This window comes from Rhodnius prolixus, unplaced genomic scaffold, assembly GCF_049639745.1.
Source record: "Rhodnius prolixus isolate KJV_2025 unplaced genomic scaffold, Rpr scaffold_1, whole genome shotgun sequence".
NCBI lineage: Eukaryota > Metazoa > Arthropoda > Insecta > Hemiptera > Reduviidae > Rhodnius > Rhodnius prolixus.
In genome coordinates, this window is record NW_027411581.1 from 6,284,943 (window position 1) to 6,303,423 (window position 18,481).

Below are 18,481 nucleotides of genomic sequence, written 5' to 3' on the forward strand. Positions count from 1 at the left end.
TGTGAGTGAGAGAGCGCGTGTGTATGAGTGAGAGAGGGTGAAAGAGAAGAGAGAGTTTATGTTTTCCATTTGATGTTATTAGAAATAATGTTCCAATAGGTGGTGAATTTTTTTTCATGAAGAACAGTTGCAGGTGGAACGGAGGGGATCAATAAACAATAAATTCTTTCTCCCCCCCCCAATCATTGCTATTGGCAAAACAGCAATCTCACCGAATTCCAAGTTTCTACCCTCTAGCGGATATATCGGAAGATGAATTAGCAGGAAATTAGTTTTTGGAATTTAGATCTTAGCCTAGGTTTGTTAGAAGCGTCATTAAAACAGAAATATGTGTGTCCTCACTGGGAAGTCTTCCCCCCCCCGTACCCTTCTCAGAGAAATATAATGCCCACCTCTCATCAGAGAAGTATCAAAATTCCGGAAATATCTTTCTCACGTCATAGTCATAAATTTATGTTTGTAATAACTATACAAAGTTTGCTGAGGAAAATACAGAAAATTTTCTTCAGCAAAGTTGCACTTCCAGTTAGCTAATTTTCATAAAATTTAGAAATTCAGCGTGATATTTGGCTTTTGTTAATATTAATGCTAATGGCAAGCTTTAGAGGGTAGCCTAACTACCCCCACTCACCTAGTAGTGCTCTTAATCGAATTTGCCTGATAAACTAAGAACCTGTACAGTAAAGTGATAAACTTCCGGTTGACCTATTTTGACCAAAAACCTATTGTGACAACCTCTATTTGGTATTTAAGCGAAATATCAGATTTAAACTTCCTGCAATGATTCAGTAAAAAAAAAAAAGTAAAGAAATGCCTATTTTTTCAGGCGCTCTTTACGTCCAACTACCAATTAGGATATCAAACATACTTTACTGTAAATTTCCCATATTAACCAATAAAGGTATAGACTGGGAATATAGCCTAGTGTCGCAATACAACTTAGCTGTGAGGGTTAAGCCTATAACCGCTCGACTACCGTGACGACTAGCAAACATACTTTACTATAAATTTCTCATATTAACCATTAAAGGTATAGACTGGGAATATAGCCTAGTACCGCAATACATCTTAGCATTGCGGGTCTAACCTCTAACCGCTTGCGAACTCTAGGCCGGCTGATCGATCACTTATTAACGTTCTAAGAACATTTTTTTGTTATGTCATCTGTTTATATTAAACCGAGCGAGCATTCCAAAACACATTTACTGAAAACTTGAAGTGGACGCTTGTGGCTGGGTGCAGCTTCATGTAAATGCACCTTAAAAAAGTCTATTTTTATTTCAGTGAATCTACGTTGAAGAGTAACTAAAAATTAATGAAATCTACGAAGTTTAAAGAGAAAACAAGAGAATACTACCAAGTAAAAGTCTTGAGAGTCTGCACATCAGAATTTTACTATCCTACTTCTTGCGATCTATCCAGAAGTTCGGGTATTTCCCGACCAACTCGCTCCCCCGAGAGAATTCCAGCCAATGATATCGCTCCTCTGGGAGTGAAATCTAGAGACCAGCTGGTTAGAATGAACAATGCTATCCAACCACTCTAACTCATTCCCACGTCAGATTGCTTCTCTGCGTAGAACTTCCTGACCGACTAGTAATTCCATGTATGTAGAGTCTGGAGCGATTATCCTACAACAAGCTCTACTGAAAGTGTTCTTCAACTACACTTTCTTTTTCTTCACGCCTAATCCTATGTAATTAAACTTTCCAGGAGCATAAAACAAATTTTTTTTTTTAAATTTAATTCCTCGTTTTAACTTAAAAGTTAAAACCTTTAAAAAAAAGTTTTTAAAACTAATTAGTAAAACTTTTAACTAGATAAATCAACTTAGTTAAATTTTAACTAGAAAAATAACTAAAGAAAACTGATGTAAAGAACTGATGCGACTTTTCCGTATCGGTTATTTGGCTAATGAAACTTGAGAAAAGAGTGAGCAAAATTTAAGAAAATTATTGTAGTTAAATTACAAGAAAATCTAAAAAAAAAAAAGAAAAAGTAAAACGGCACATCCGGTAGGCTGATTTCGTCTAAAATCTTATTATCGAAGAGTTCCGTTATGGGACTGAGACGAAATATCAAATTTAAAATTGTCCACAGTTTCCTGCATTTAAGTTACGATAACCACACAACACAGACAGACCAATTTTGTAACTATGGAGACCTGAAAACGATTTTATTTTATTTTATTTTTTTACAAAAAAATTGAAAGTATTGCCTATAACCCAAATTAAGTGCGCGTGGACGGAAGCGACTAGTAGCAAACATACTTTACTGGGAATATAGGCTAGTACCGCAATACATCTCAGCATTGTGGGTCTAGCCTCTAACCGCTCGGCTATCGTGGCGACTAGCAAACATACTTTACTGTAAATTTCTCATATTAACCATTAAAGGAATAGACTGGGAATATAGCCTAGTACCGCAATACATCTTAGCTTTGCGGGTCTTGCCTATAACCGCTCCACCAAGAGACTACGATAATTAAATACAATTATTGTGCAAAAATGAGCAATTGTGTACGTTATTGTTAAGATGGCTTTATAAATTGTTAATAAATACTGATATAAACATATGTATATATATTTGCAGTTTTAGAACTACCAGAGATGAGAGTAGCGTAGAAGGTTTATCAAAATTTTATGTCCAATCTTTTATTTATTTATTTCTCTTCCGTTACGCGAACCTTTCCGTTAACAGATGACCTACATCGTGGAAATTGACGTTCACAATTTTTTTTATTTTTTTCTTAGGATATTCTGAAAGGGTAATGTTAACACTCAAGAGAAATTGAGATCGCTAGCTCAATTTCACACATACAGCCTAAAAGAACGGTGACTCATACTGATAGACTATCGCTGACATACACACTGCTATCTCTATATCGATACTATATATATATATATAAGTCTAATATAAACTACACATATCGTATCCCAAAACACTCTTCCACCATTACTAAGCATCTTATATCGAATTGTATATTCGATACTATTCTCTACTGTTACTTTCTCTGTTCTCTCTCTCTCTGTTCTTACATTGAGAGAATGTGTAGAAGTTTCGAAAATTATTTGTGGCAAAGCAATCAATACGCAATTTTCAGAACAATACGTCACGAAACGATTTTGTTTTGGGTGTTTTCATTTTTGTTTTTTAATTTCTACAAAAAAGAGTACAGCCATGAATATTTCAACAACAGGGATGGTAAGGGAAATCGATAATCCTGTGGGATTAGAAGGAAAAATTCTCAATGAGGGGGGAAATTTGGGCGTTTTTGAGCATAAAAAGGGTTCATTTGCTCAAGGCGATCCACACATTCGCTGTTTTTTTTTACGTTTGATCTGATTATTAGCTATTATCTTAATAGTTCTGATGATCGCTCTGAAGCCAACGCTTAGAGTTAAAGCTGTAGGAACTTAAGGCTAACTTAGTGATGGTTCTTATAAGGAAATATGCACCCTAAGGAAGAGGTTCAATCCCTTTCCCTTTAATCAACGCTCGCATTGGTGCAACTAACGTAAACATGACCAAGACATGTTCTAGCCTACCTTTTCAACATGGTCACCAGACGACAACTGAGGCTGCTTCCCTCTGATTGACTCTGGAGACTGTTTTCTCAAAACACTGATGCTCACTACTTATTTTTGACTACACTTGAGCACAGTTCGAATAAATACTTTTGTTTTACACAATTACACGCACAATTAAAAATAGTAAGTTTAATAAACAATCAACAAAGTTAGACACTTCCGTAATTAACACACGCGGGATTTTAAACTCACGTGACCCTGAAAAAAAAAATAAATAAAAAATAATTAAAAATATGAAAAAGCATATAGTTAATTATTAATAATTAATAATGCTAAGAATTATCATTGGTTTACACAAGAAGCGGAAGTACTGTTACGCGCTAGCTCTTAGATTTCTCTACAACTCTAGAATAAATTGCCCGGAAGACAGACAGCCTTGCTCCGAGAAGCACAAACCGCTAATCACTTCAGATATTAATGCGACTTAAACTAGAAATAATAATAACTCAGAAGATTAGCTCGATATAACTCAGAAAGCAACTTAACAGTTATAGTCTCCGTGAGATTGGAGCAAATAACCAATAAATAGGCGGGAATAAGTGGCTGCGTATCTTAAAACAGCCTACAAGATAAATATAACGTAATCATGACCTTTTGAAGCCCAAAAGTTTCTGGACAAGGCAATAATGACGGAAAGGCTTCTGAAAAGAAAAAAAACCATCTCTGCACGATGTTAAGGGCCAATCAGGGAGGTTGTCAGTGAGAGTCCCTTCATAGGTGACAATATTTCAATCTTGAAGGTACTATTTACGATGCGAATTCTTTGAAAAATCGAAATTCTTTTGCCTAATCTAGAAAAGGTAACTTAGAATTTGATTAAAGAACTGAAAAGGTGGTGCCTTCTATCACCACAACTCTGAAGCCACTATTGTCGAATCTCGTGTTAACACTGAGGTCAATCTCAGACTCATAAGCAAATCCGATGCTCACTAGCACGACCCAAATCGGCTGGGAGACCTCAGTACATCTTCTTGCCCTCGAGAGTCAACATTCAACTTTGCAGGAATCTTGCTTTTTGAAGCCCTCAAAATGTCAGAGGACGTGAGACTTCAGGAGGTAGACGAAATGTCTTGTAGGGACTCTGAAGTCAGTCTTCTCTGATAACTTCCCCCCCCCAACCAAAAAATAAGGAAAACTTTAAAAGTTTAGCGTTTTTCTTTGGCAGGAAACCGCGAAATCCCCTCCCTCTTTGTTTGTTCAGCAGTTATAGGATAAATTACTATAATTAGCAGTTAATTACCTGTCAATTCTTGCGCAGTTTCTTCAACTTCCTTGACGAACGCAAGACTATTTTTTGAAGGAAACCAAAAAAAAACCTCTGTAACTCAAGTTCATTTAAGGCAAAACATATAACATAAATGAAGACAAGAAAATGAACATGCAAAAACTGACTGACCGACTCTCCTCTACTTGGACTTGAAGTTCCGAAGAAGGATATTATAGTAGCCCATATTAATATTACCAAATAATTATAATTCCATAAATAATACATTTATAATTAAAATATAATATTTACATGCAAAAACATAATATAAAATAGACTTATAATTATTGAAAATGCAAAAAAAAAAAATATTCGCTCGTTTTTCTAAAGAATAAAACGACGAAAAAACTAGCGGTACTCTAAAAAGATCGTAAGAGATGCCGATATAAATATGGACCACTACATCTCCTTAGCCTACCTTCAATTGTTGTAGGGTGGGACATGCGGACCATCGCTTGCAGTCCACATATCCAACGATGAGCTGCAGCACCCCTCTCCACTGGACACTTGACACAGTTTAAAAAAATATGAATAACGTAAAACTTAAGTTGCAATAATTTTTTTTTAAATTAAACGTAAATTTTGGAATAATCCGAATTACTTCTTGATTTTATCGCACCAATAAATATTTAACTAATTTATTTCTTTAAAAAAAGGCCAACACTCACGAAACAAAACACACCGGATTTCCTTAAAAAATTTCCGCACTGCTGAAAAATAAAAAATATATAATATAAGTACTTTTTATTAATTATTTTACTTATTGGTACATTTTTTAAAAAAAAAACAATTTAAGAAATATAGTACAACACTAGGAGTCAAAGAATACTGATGGAGTGCAAAGAATATTGAAGGCAAAACAAAAATCGACTTTTGAGAGGGTGATTAGAATCTCTCTTAAGAGCCATTAGTATTGAGAAAGAGGAATCGATGGTCACATCAGATTCTGTAATTCTATTAATGAACGATTCAATAGGTGAACATGGGAGTTTATTTGCTTCTCTCTGAGAGTTTCTCTTAAGATGATTCCTAAGTGTGGTAAAGTTTAAGATAGAAATAAATTCTCCAATCTACTCGTTAAAGGCCTGTTTAGTATGTGTAGTGCGAGTCTCTTTCTGTTTACATCCGGAAAGGAACTTACTTAGCCCCATTACCCCCAAAATACCCTCACGTAATCTAACAATAATTCACTGCATCGCCCGAGTAAAGGGAAGTTGACTAAAGAGTTAGAAGAACTGCTTTGGGATTCTGTCTGGGTTTTCCCTCTTTTCTTATTTGAACTGAATGGATTATACTACAATCAAATTTGTCTTTAGTCAAAAAGAATTCCTTAATTTTTTTATTATTTTTCTATTGATTTGCTCAGTCCGCTTGTCTTAGCGAGGAGTTAAAACTTTATTCCGGATATTCATCCGGAAATACACGATAGAAGATTCTCGTCAAATCAAAACTTTTCTTTGACCTTCCAGAATAACGGAAAAAGTTTCCTTGGCATGTTTTTCAGGAAGTTAAGGGCAATTAAACAGCCCTTTTCAACACAAAATACAAAGGATAGCAGGAAGTGGTGGGTGTGTGTGTGTTTAAATTTAAATTTTTAATTTCTTCAGCAGCAGGAAATACGAGATTAATCGTGTCAAAATTTGTGTATATCAAGTTTTCATCGGAAGCAAAAAAACAAAGCGCAAAAATTGGAAAATATCCTGTAAAATTCAAAAGTTTGTATTTAATTTTTGCACACCAAAGTAACCCGACAGGAAATTGCCTAAATTGTTAGAAGGGATTACGAATGTTTTCACAATTCCCTATTTCTATGGAGGATTATTATTTTTTAATCGTAAATCATCTTTTCAGATAAAGAACTTTTGCTGGTTTTTTTTTTTTTTTTTTTTTTTTAAATCCTTATAATGAAACAGGATTTCCAGAAGAGTTTCTGAGACGACATACTATCCCTATACATGCCTATTTATTACATTATACAAAATCATTGAACCCATCAAAAAATTTTTGTAAAAATACTAAAACCTAGTAATTCTTTCACACTCGTAATTGAACACAAAATAACCAATAGTTAACTACCATCAAGCAGCAATTTGACGCGATTGTAACAAGGAAGCTCCGCCTCCCCGGGGGGGGGGGAAGGCGGTAACTTGGCCGAATAACCACAGAAACAATTCTTGGCATTCATTGAAGCAGAATGTTCCGTTACAGTCTAATTGTAATTCACAATTACATCAACCAATCTTTAACAAAAGTAAGGTTAACAAGAAGAAGGTTTTGATGTTGTTACAAATTTTGTTTCCCCTCCTTTCTTTTTTCCTAATTAGGGAGGGGATCGTAATCATTTCAGATTTTTCTATTTTTTGTACTTATAAGTAAGTAAAGTAAAGTAATTGCCTATTTTTTTCAGTCATGCTTTACATCCAACTACCAAATTAGGTGCCATGGACGGAGGCGACTAGCAAACATACTTTACTGCAAAATTTCTCATATTAACCATTAAAGGTATAGACCGGGGAATATAGCCTAGTACCGCAATACATCTTAGCTTTACGGGTCTAGCCTATAACCGCTCGGCTACCGTGGCGCCTAGCAAACATACTTTACTGCAAAATTTCTCATATTAACCATTAAAGGTATAGACCGGGGAATATAGCCTAGTACCGCAATACATCTTAGCATTGCGGGTCTAGCCTCTAACCGCACGGCTACCGTGGCGCATAGCAAACATACTTTACTATTAAATTTCTCATATTAACCATTAAAGGTATAGACTGGGAATATAGCCTAGTATCGCAATACATCTTAGCATTGCGGGTCTAGCCTCTAACCGCACGGCTACCGTGGCGCATAGCAAACATACTTTACTATTAAATTTCTCATATTAACCATTAAAGGTATAGACTGGGAATATAGCCTAGTACCGCAATACATCTTAGCATTGCGGGTCTAGCCTCTAACCGCACGGCTACCGTGGCGCATAGCAAACATACTTTACTATTAAATTTCTCATATTAACCATTAAAGGTATAGACTGGGAATATAGCCTAGTACCGCAATACATCTTAGCATTGCGGGTCTAGCCTCTAACCGCACGGCTACCGTGGCGCATAGCAAACATACTTTACTATTAAATTTCTCATATTAACCATTAAAGGTATAGACTGGGAATATAGCCTAGTATCGCAATACATCTTAGCATTGCGGGTCTAGCCTCTAACCGCACGGCTACCGTGGCGCATAGCAAACATACTTTACTATTAAATTTCTCATATTAACCATTAAAGGTATAGACTGGGAATATAGCCTAGTATCGCAATACATCTTAGCATTGCGGGTCTAGCCTCTAACCGCACGGCTACCGTGGCGCCTAGCAAACATACTTTACTGCAAAATTTCTCATATTAACCATTAAAGGTATAGACCGGGGAATATAGCCTAGTACCGCAATACATCTTAGCATTGCGGGTCTAGCCTCTAACCGCACGGCTACCGTGGCGCATAGCAAACATACTTTACTATTAAATTTCTCATATTAACCATTAAAGGTATAGACTGGGAATATAGCCTAGTATCGCAATACATCTTAGCTTTGCGGGTCTAGCCTCTAACCGCTCGGCTATCGTGGCGACTAGCAAACATACTTTACTATTAAATCTCATATTAACCATTAAAGGTATAGACTGGGAATATAGCCTAGTATCGCAATACATCTTAGTTTTACAGGTCTCGGTATATAACCTTGCGCAGTAAGGTACATAAGTACATATATACTCCTTTCGGGAAGTCAAGCAGTTAGCAATTTGAAAGAGCATAAATAACCACATGTTTCAATACTCAATAATAATAATTAATAAATAAAAGAATTTCCTTCCTATGGGCGACGTTGGCCAGGAAGTCGTAAACTGATCCAATTGTGCAATTCAATATAGGAATTTAAGAATTTAGTGAGAAGGAAAACCTTCTAATAGAGTCACCAGCTTACACAGTTATTTTGGTATTCTCTAAGCTGAAGAAAGAGGACTACTGTAGTAAAGCCGACAGAGGTAATACATTTTGGAGAGTATACAAGTAACTTTTTTGTATACGTACACCCATGAACAAGAAATGGCCAAGAGAGCGGCCATATCATAGGATTGTTGTGGCTTGTTGGAACAGGAAATATTTTGTCGAAAGGGAGAGGGAGAAAAAAAACCGTTCCCACAGCTTACTTAGTTACGAAGGCCGGCAGAGTTAAGCTCCTTGCCAGGGGGCTGGTCTAGGCGGTGAAATTTACTTACTACACAAAGTTTCTAGTGATTACATGGAGTTTCTGTAATCTAAAATGGTTTGCCGTTGCGCGTTATGTTATTATTCATCCAAAGTTATACAAAACTGTCAACGGGTAAAACTTAGCAATTTGACGATAGGGTGCAGAAGTGAGGCGAGAGTTTAAATGGAAGTGGTTGGCTCTTTGAAAAATAACAGTTGATAAATTTTAATATCATGTATGGAAACTTGGAAAATTTGTTTTTCTTTACCTTGAAGAAAAAAAAGAAGAGAAAATGGAGAAGAAAAGCTAGCATGACCATTCACCGTTCTAATTTCCCTTCTAATATTATTTATTCAACACCTTTCTAAACTTTATTTCTTTTCTTTCTTTTTTTCCAGTAGTGGCTGTACCGTTGTTGAACGCCCCCGGATGTCCTGAACCGTACGGTGTCCAGACTTATCCACATCCAGAACTGTGCGATCAATTCTTTCTCTGCACCAATGGTACATTAACTTTGGAACAGTGTGAAAATGGACTCTTGTACGACGGAAAAGGAAATGTACACAATCATTGTAACTATCATTGGGCCGTAGAGTGTGGACCAAGAAAAGCTGTCCGTAAGTTTAATAAAATTTATTTATTTATTTAAATGTTTTCTCATTTTTAATGGCGTCTGCTATTTTGGTACCGACAAGCTGTTTACTAATCATTCTGTTTTCATCATTAAATGCGCAATCTCTGACTAATTTTTGGGAATAATCGGAAATCAGTTCGATTATTTTTCATTTTTGCCGAAGAAAGTTTTCCTTGGCGACCGACTAGATTTAAAAGACCACCACAGATGCCAGGCGAGAGCACTCTCCCTAAAGCATCCAGGAATAAAGAAACAATCCACTTAGGATTGTACTAATGAAGTTCTAGGAGCCGGTTGTCAAGGAAACCGCCCTCTTTTCCCTCCAATGCTCTCCATTGATATTCTGAAGAAGAACTTCGCTAAATTATATATATATATATATATATATATATATATATATAGAGAGAGAGAGAGAGAGAGAGAGAGAGAGAGAGTGAGTGAATTCCAGGTAGAATAGTTCCCTCTCCAACAACTGGTAATCTCCACCACTGGGCAGAGACAGGCGAAGGAGTTCATTAGAGGCTATTCGCCGAGGCTGACTGCAGAATTAATGCGTCAAGGCCTTGTGGGGCTACAAGGATAATTAACTGGCCACTACAGGCTCAGAAAACACATGCATCGCATGGGCCTAGCGGATGATAGCCTCTGTAGGTTTTGTCAGGAGGAGGAGGAAGAGGAAACGGCACTACACGTGTTGTGTCAGTGTGAGGGGCTTGTCCTGGCTAAGGATACTTCTCGGGGAGAAAAAAACCAAGGCCTGTGAGCTTCACCCAAGGAGTCGCTCTCCAGGAATTAAAAGTCTAATCAAAAGAACAGGTCTGGAGGGCGAGCTCTAAAGTAGTGGGAGCCACAATAGATCCAAAGGGGTCGCAGTGGCGTAGGCCTTGAGATCGCCCTAGACTAATCTAATCTAACAACTGGTAAATATCCATGCTGTCAATTTGGTAGCTGGACGTAAAGCACGCCAGAAAAAATAGGCATTACTTTACTTTACTTTTTTATCCATGCTGTCCTGGTAAACATCCAGGTAAAGCACGAAGGTGATAATTAGGGATAACCACTACTGGGGGTGCAAATCAACTCCCAACACCCGCCAAATGTTCTTAGCGGGAATTTCTAAGTAGAAAGAGGAGATGCAAATCAGGAATAACCACTCCAGGGTGTCAAATGAACCCCATGCGATCACAGAATATTTTTTTAAAACTACGAACAAAACTCCATTTTGGAAAAAAGAAACTGACACGACAGACGACGCATTCAGCGCACAAATAGGAATGAAAAAATTTCATTTTAGTAAGAGACGATATCCAACGGATAAGACCGAAAGAGAGAGATAAGAATACTAGCGGGAAGTTATTTCCGTTCTAAAATGAAACCTTCCAGATGTAAGTTGAGTACAGACGTGATTACTTAACCTTAGTGGTCCAGTGGTCACGTCTCAAGGCAATAATTTTGGACTCTTGACTCACTTTTAAGCCGCAGCAGAGGCACGCATGAGGTTCCTCCTAATGGTCGACATTAGCTCGCTGCTCCATTATCATGAGTTGTATTCCCGAAGAAAACAATAACTTTTTATTAAATTGATATTGCTATTCCAGATATTGCAAAATTAAAACCAAAATCTGGAGTGTATTATTAAAGTAGAATTCAATATTTTGTATGATGATGTCATTACACTATCATTATACTGCGGAGGGAAGTAAAGTAATCGCCTATTTTTTCAGGCGGGGCTTAACGTCCTACTACCAATTAGGTGTCGTGGACGGAGGCGATTAGCAAACTTATACTTTACTATAAATTTCTTTTATTAACCAATAAATAAAATCCAAGGCCTAAGATCGGAAATCGAACCCAGTACCACAAAATACGATACTGCGGAGGGAAGTGTGACGTCACAGCTCCAACACAACCTCTCTAAAATTAATGTAACCCAGAAAAAAAGGTTCAATATTTAATTAATGTAATAAAATTTAAATATTAATATTCTGAATGGGCTAGGCCCCTTAATGGGATAATCTAAGTCTTGTGAAGGATATTCCCCTAATTCCAAAAAAAAATCCCGAGAAAAAAAGAGACCTACTAAGATCTCAAAAGGACTCATTTCCGTTTTCCTTCAATAAGACAAGATAGACACACGTGCGTTTATTCTTCATTTCCATGGGGGATGCTATTTAAAACTACAACAAGGTCTGAATCATTTCCGCTTCTCTTTTCAGAGAACTTCTAGAGTAGATGCAGATGTAGAATGTTTCTTTTTATTGATCTGCCCAACATAGAGATCTTATTATAGGATTTGGAAAATTTTACTCGCTGAGGGCGTACCGCAAATTCTTCAATCTTGAATCTCTCTGTGCAATCAAAATGGTTTATGGAGACAAACGCTGGACCAGAATCACAAAACGGAACTGAGGATCCATACTAGTATCTGGTTCCTCTCCCTCGCCATCTGCAACCTCTGTACCCCCAGATCTTAACCTAACAACTCTCGAACAAGACGTCTTCAACTTCTTGTAAGAATAATTAGAATAGAATGCTCTCATAATGATAATAAACGTGAAAAAAAGCTCACATTTTAAAATATAGATCGTGCTAAAAACATTATTGATTAAAATTTTATAACATGTACTTGTTATTGGACGAAGTGATTAAACATTGAAAACTGGCTCATTCAAACCCACTTCCCCCTTCCTCCCTACCCGGTTAATAATGAACACTGATTACAATTAAACCTCTGGATGAAATTGTGGTTAAAACAGAATTCCTCTTTTTTGCGTGTTCCTCTATAAATTCGCTGGCTTAAATATTCCATTCAAATAACTGGGAAAAACAATAAATACAGATTATGGAGAATTAAATTTTACCGAGAGGAAACATCTGGAAAAGAGAGGGAGGAAAAAAATTACGACTTACCCCCTAAAACGGAACGGAAAAACCAGTAATCTGGTGTGGAAAATTAACATGAGTTTTTCCCTAACGCATTGAAATAGTTAAAGCTTTTCTGGATACAAAGATGTTTCAGTAATGTTAATAAAGGGAGATTCTATAAAACTATGTGTAGATCAGTAACCTAGACAACCATGGTTTAAGGGAACTGTCACTAATAAATGGGTTGTTACGACAATAAGCAGGCTGAGAGCGAACAACGCTGTGTGCGGATCGTATCTACACAGGATCAACAAAAGGTCCTCTCTCCTCTTTGCATAGATTGCAATGAGGAGGAGGATTTCAAACATGTAATAATGATATGTCCACGTTATGTGGTAGAAAGGAAATGAATGTTTGACGACATATACAGGTATTTAGATGCACCATTTCGCTACGAAGACATAATATTCTCCACCAACATCTAGGTGCTTAAATCTATAGCAGAGCTAGCAAAGAAATATGAACGTATTTAAAAGTTATAGCCGGTTAGAATGAATGGAAGAAAATGATTAGAGAAGGATTACGTGATTTTAATTTAGGTTAAGCTATAAGGATGGCAGGAATATATAGAGTACTGATCCATCCATTAGTTGTAAGTTTGTATGTACTATAGTTGTGTATAGTAGAGGGATGAATGTGTAAAGCGAATGTATATATAAGTAAGAATGGAGAGTGAGTGATATTCTAGTGATAAGCTCCTAGACGATGCTGGCTGTATGGCGGAAGCCAATGCCAAAAAAAAAGGCAAAAAAAAAAATGTTTCAGTATTATATATATTTACTGCAAACAAAATGATACTGGTTAAGAAAGACGTCATAGTTCTCCAAAACCCCGTTAACGTCATTATATCCTGAGATAAAAGTTTCAATCCAAAATGACAACATCCCATTGAAACTGTTTTGGAAAAACTGTCTAGAAAATAACAGAAATCTGGAAGCAGGTATTCCAAAACACCGGAAGGACACAATACGATAAAAACGTATTTATCTCCCGCTTTCCCTGATGGAAAAAAAACCCGGCACTATTACGCTCTAATTAAAATGCAAGTATGTGCTATTAATGTAAGGAATTTTCCGGAATGTCAAGGGAAGGGAAAATGGAGGATAAAAGGATGAAAGCGGTTTTCATAAAATAAAAATTTTCATTTCTCCAGATAAATTCATATGCCTGGCATATAGAGATTTTTCTTTTTTCCATATTCATCAAGCAAAGAGGGGATATCGTGGTTTCCTTTCCCTTTTTTTTTTGCAGTCATTAAGGACTGACAAAATGATAAATGGAAAGTGGGATGAACATTTTCCTGAATATATTAAAAAATAATTATTTATTTCTATGCCTTTTTTATACAATATATATATATATATATTTTAAAGCCACTACGTGAATCGTATTTGAATGAATGTTTAGTTAAATCATCGTCCAGTGAATTTTGGTACTAAACTCTTTTAGAAACAGCTGATTTTAGTAATTATCAGCTGTTGCACCTATTGAGACATCCAAGGCTAAGTAATATTTTTGAAAATAATTGATTTTATTGTTTTCTTTTAAAGCTAAATTTTAGCATTCAATTTGGGTTTTGTTAGATTAATCTTTCAGTCAAAGATGCTGCGGAGAGGAAAAAAACGGAGCCGATACGTCCCAAAACTGTACCAAGGGATGCCTAGATTTGTAAGACTGCAATTTGAGTCTTAACACAAGAAGCCTTCCTTCGGAAATCTTCAGAAGTCCTCGGAAAGAGGAGATGCTCATCGAACTATTTACGCTGAACCGCTTTACTAACTTAACCATAAGCAAACCTTTCCGGTCAGAAAATTGTATTTCCGATTCCGGTCTAGCGAGCTATTCTTTCTTAGAATTAGTGTGAAAACCCCGTTGAAAAAGGGAAGATTGTGGAACCTTTCCAAAACCTGGAATTTCTTGAGTGAATTGTCTTTGAACAGGACGTTCCTACAGGAATCTTTGAATTCTTTTCTTTATTTTAAATAACTTTTACAATTTTTGTTTGCTTTAACTTTACAGTGGTACCACTTAGCTCACCAGGATGTGAATACAGATTTGGTATCTACCCAGAAGGACCTCACTGTTCAACAAATTATATAAAATGCGCTGATGGCTACCCATACCTGAACCACTGCGACCCAGGTCTTGCCTACGATGATAAAACCCATTCCTGCAATTGGCCGGATCTATTGCTAGATCAATGTAATCCAGAAGGTAAAGAGGATTTTGGGATTAATTGTTAATTTAAATTTTTTGAAAACATGCTAAGTAAGAATCGAGGACATTTTGTGCCAAGATTATCTGTTCCTGAAAAGAAGTAGACTCGCCATGACATAAAGGATGTAAGACACTAAGTATCTTTAAGGGGATATGCCATCCCATTTGGTTATGTGAGCTAATTGTACATTCGGGCATCATCAGAAACTATATGTTCTTCTAAATACATGTTCCCTATCCCTTCCAAAAAAAAACTCCACAACTCTGCAAGATTTATTCCCAATTAAATTCAGTTTTATTCCCTAGGGAACTAGTAGCAGTTTTAACAACTATCATCATATCTCTTTAGTAGAACATAAATAATATTAATAGCGTTTCCATGAATTCTGTAGAATTACGCTACCAATGCAGCAAGGCTATCAAATGGAAGGGAGAAGTTGTAACCAGGTGAATTCCTTAAGGGAGTCCAAGGGTTTGCGTGAAGCAACTTGTATTCAACACAGACGAGATATTAGCTCCCTAAGGGTGGATATTAACTCCAGTTTCTCGCTCTAGCTAGCTTACTACTTACATACCTGTCGATTAATTCTAATCAAAATTCCAGGTATGAGCCCCAAACATGAACGTGAATTAATTTAAATTAAACAGTAAAATGTAATAGGAGAAGAGATTCAATTTAATTAAAACAGATTTTGAATAATCTTCATAATTAAATGCTACATTTATGACTCAAGTTATCAAAGGAAAATCAATTCCAGCTTTCCAGCATTGCCAAGACACGAAACCGCATACCAATCCAGCGTGCTGATCTCTTTCTAAGCCTCTTATAATCTCCCTAGGCTTAGTTAACCTTTCCCATTTCCCATTTCCCATTTCCGTCTAACCATTTCATTTAGCTTGGTAAAGATCAACCCGGTAGCAATGGTATCCTTTATTTATAACTTTATAAATTCACATTGCTTACTGTACGATATTGGGACTGTAGCCGGAGCGGTTGGTTACTTAGCAACGTTCTCTACAACCAAGATTAACTTCTTGATTGATGAGAATATTACAGCAGTATCTTGTGAAGTTCAAGATATTGTTCTCTCTTTCTTACTCACAAACAAACCTACTATTCGCAAGAGGAAACATATTTTTTGTACTCGAGTCAGTTTTGAAAAATAGTCTCGAGGAATTTATTACTTCTTTTATTTAGTGAATTTCAGCCATTTTATTTAATTGATTCAATTTTTTTTTAAAGAAAAAAAGTTGCCGTCAATTCAGATTAATGTTTGATCACTAAGCAAAACGTTTAGAGAGAGGGACTCTTAGCGATCGCCTTCAAAAAAAAATGTACATTTATTATAAAAACTAATCGTCTACAATTTGACATAATCATGAAACTATAACGGAAGGAAGAACTATAAAAAGAAAGTATGCAATTGCTTGCAAACAAAATCGAAAACGTTGAAAAGTAATCACAAATGTTTTTCAGAATAAGTATACAATAAGATACATGGTATTGGAGTCTGTATAGAGTAAACTACGTATATAGCTTTATTCGATAATGTATTCATATCACGAATACACTTTATATATATATTCATGAATACGCTGGCTCTTTAAAGGGGATTGGGGAGAGGGGAGGAACAAAGAAATACCAACGCGTACCAGTCAGATGTTTTGTATTTTCCAAGCGTTAACTTCATGTTTCTCAAGCTTTTGTCAGGTTTAACTAAAGAAAGAGAGAGGAAATGAAACACATGGGTGGCTGTGGAAGTCAATGATATTTCCCATGTTTGTCCATTATAAATAGTTCATTTAAGGGTTTCGTGGTTACGTATGATTAGGGAGTTTCAATGTAGCCAATTATGAGGCTCTTATCGTCCCAGTTCTAACCCTATTCCAAAAAAAAAGGCCATACTAGCTTTCTCCATCCTGAAAATATAACTCTAAGATAACCCCTGAACTTCACATATTCACAAGCACTTCCTGTGCAGTTTGTGTCTCACGCGAAGACACTAACTGGATTGGTTAGCAAGTACGTGATAGGGTATTTTGTAGTAATGTATCATAAAAGAATTTAGAAAGAGCGGGTCGTGACGTTGGTCTTAGTCTGAATTACCAAAAAACTAAAGTCATCACAAATAGCGGTGGTTAGTCGGATAAGAATACACAGCATCCCAGTATTGAAGTTGTTGTTTATCTGGGTCAAACAGTTTCTGTTTCAAAACAGGCTCCCAAAAGAGATTCAGAGGCGCATCGCTCTGTCTTGGTGAAAATATTGGTCCTTGAAGTGCATAATGAAGGCAAACATAGACATTAAATGGAAGAGCCTGTATATTCAACCGCAATATACTTCCTGTGCTGGACGTATGGTTGCCAAACTTGGTCGACCACAAAAGCAGTAGAGAAGAGAATAGAAATTTGGCAAAGAAGCGTTGAGAGAAGCATGCTAAGCATAAAGAGAAGAGACAGGATCAGAAGCCAAATTATAAGGGAAAGAACTTCAGTGAGAGACGTCGCTCGGTGCTGTAAGAAGTTAAAGTGGGAGTGGGCTGGACATTTGGGCCAGAACGGATATCCACAGATGGACAAGGATGGTTACGGAGTGGTAACCTTTAGAAGGAAAAAGGAAAAAAGGTAGACAGCGCAAAAGATGGTCAGAGGAGATGAAAAAAGAAGAGGGAGTCAGCTGGATGAGAAAAGCGGAAGACAGAGCCAATTGGAACAAGAAATGTGAGCAGATGGAGGAATCAGGGAACTCTTATCCTTAGGTACGGCTGGTCACCATCAAAGGAACAAAACTCCCCTATGGGAAGGCCTACATATTTACAGCAGAGTGGATCAATGAACAATGATTTAATCAGTGTAGTTTTATTTTATTATTTTTTTTTAATTTTTTTGTCTTATTTAAACTGAGCGATGGATATTTATTTGCGTTATTTTTCTGTAAAATATCTAAATAAAGGCTTACTATTATTATTATCATAAAAGAAATAGTCGTGTGAGTGAACACACGGTATCATAATTTGAACTTTCAATGTTTGCAATTTGTAATTATTATTTTTTCAGCCGTTGTTGGATTCAAGTGCCCAGACAAAGTTGATCCACACAGTATTTCCGCTAAGTTCGCCCCATTTCCACGTTACTCGATCCCCGGCGATTGTGAACATCTGGTCACCTGTGTAAACGGTTTTCCAAGATTGATCAGCTGTGAAGAGGGAAAAGTGTTGGACGAGACCTCACTGACGTGCGAAGATCCAGAACATGTTCCATCTTGGTAATTTTTGTTTTTTATTTTTTAATTTAAGACGCTTCTTCAGGGCTATAAGCTTCCGGAGCTGTAAGTGGAAGTGAAAATCCAAGAGCCGGTAGCTGAATTCGAAACCGAAATCTAGGACGCTAAACCATTCGGCTAATGGCTTTATTTATAATTTCTAGAACATGTTATTCAAGATTTAAAAAAAAAGTGGGGCGATAATCGATCCGAGTACATTCTAGTTTCAAGGAAAACGTGTTAGATGTAGGAGACAGTATTTATAGAAATCGACTATACTCAAGAGTTTTTATCGATACTAGTTTAATTATCGTGACTTAAAAAAAAATCAATTTTTTTA

At 36.5% G+C, this 18,481-nt stretch overlaps 1 protein-coding gene and 1 long non-coding RNA gene across 3 annotated transcripts in view; one reads left to right on the top strand and one right to left on the bottom strand.

Annotated features, from left to right (window-relative positions):
* Positions 1-18,481, top strand: part of LOC141453248 (protein obstructor-E-like) — a 35,353-nt gene that overhangs the window by 14,406 nt on the left and 2,466 nt on the right. Inside the window, exons 2-4 of one of the 2 annotated variants that reach the window (XM_074126229.1) lie at positions 9,502-9,720; positions 14,682-14,876; positions 17,937-18,144. In XM_074126229.1, coding sequence (XP_073982330.1) covers positions 9,502-9,720; positions 14,682-14,876; positions 17,937-18,144 — 622 coding nt within the window. The remainder of the gene's footprint in view (positions 1-9,501; positions 9,721-14,681; positions 14,877-17,936; positions 18,145-18,481) is intronic. The other variant, XM_074126237.1, reaches the window with a different exon arrangement.
* The window catches only part of LOC141453340 (uncharacterized), a 79,924-nt gene continuing 64,991 nt past the window's right edge, over positions 3,549-18,481 (bottom strand). The window contains exons 5-6 of the long non-coding RNA XR_012457952.1: positions 4,831-5,564; positions 3,549-3,788 (exon numbers count right to left, since the gene is read on the bottom strand). This is a non-coding gene — a long non-coding RNA (uncharacterized lncRNA). The remainder of the gene's footprint in view (positions 3,789-4,830; positions 5,565-18,481) is intronic.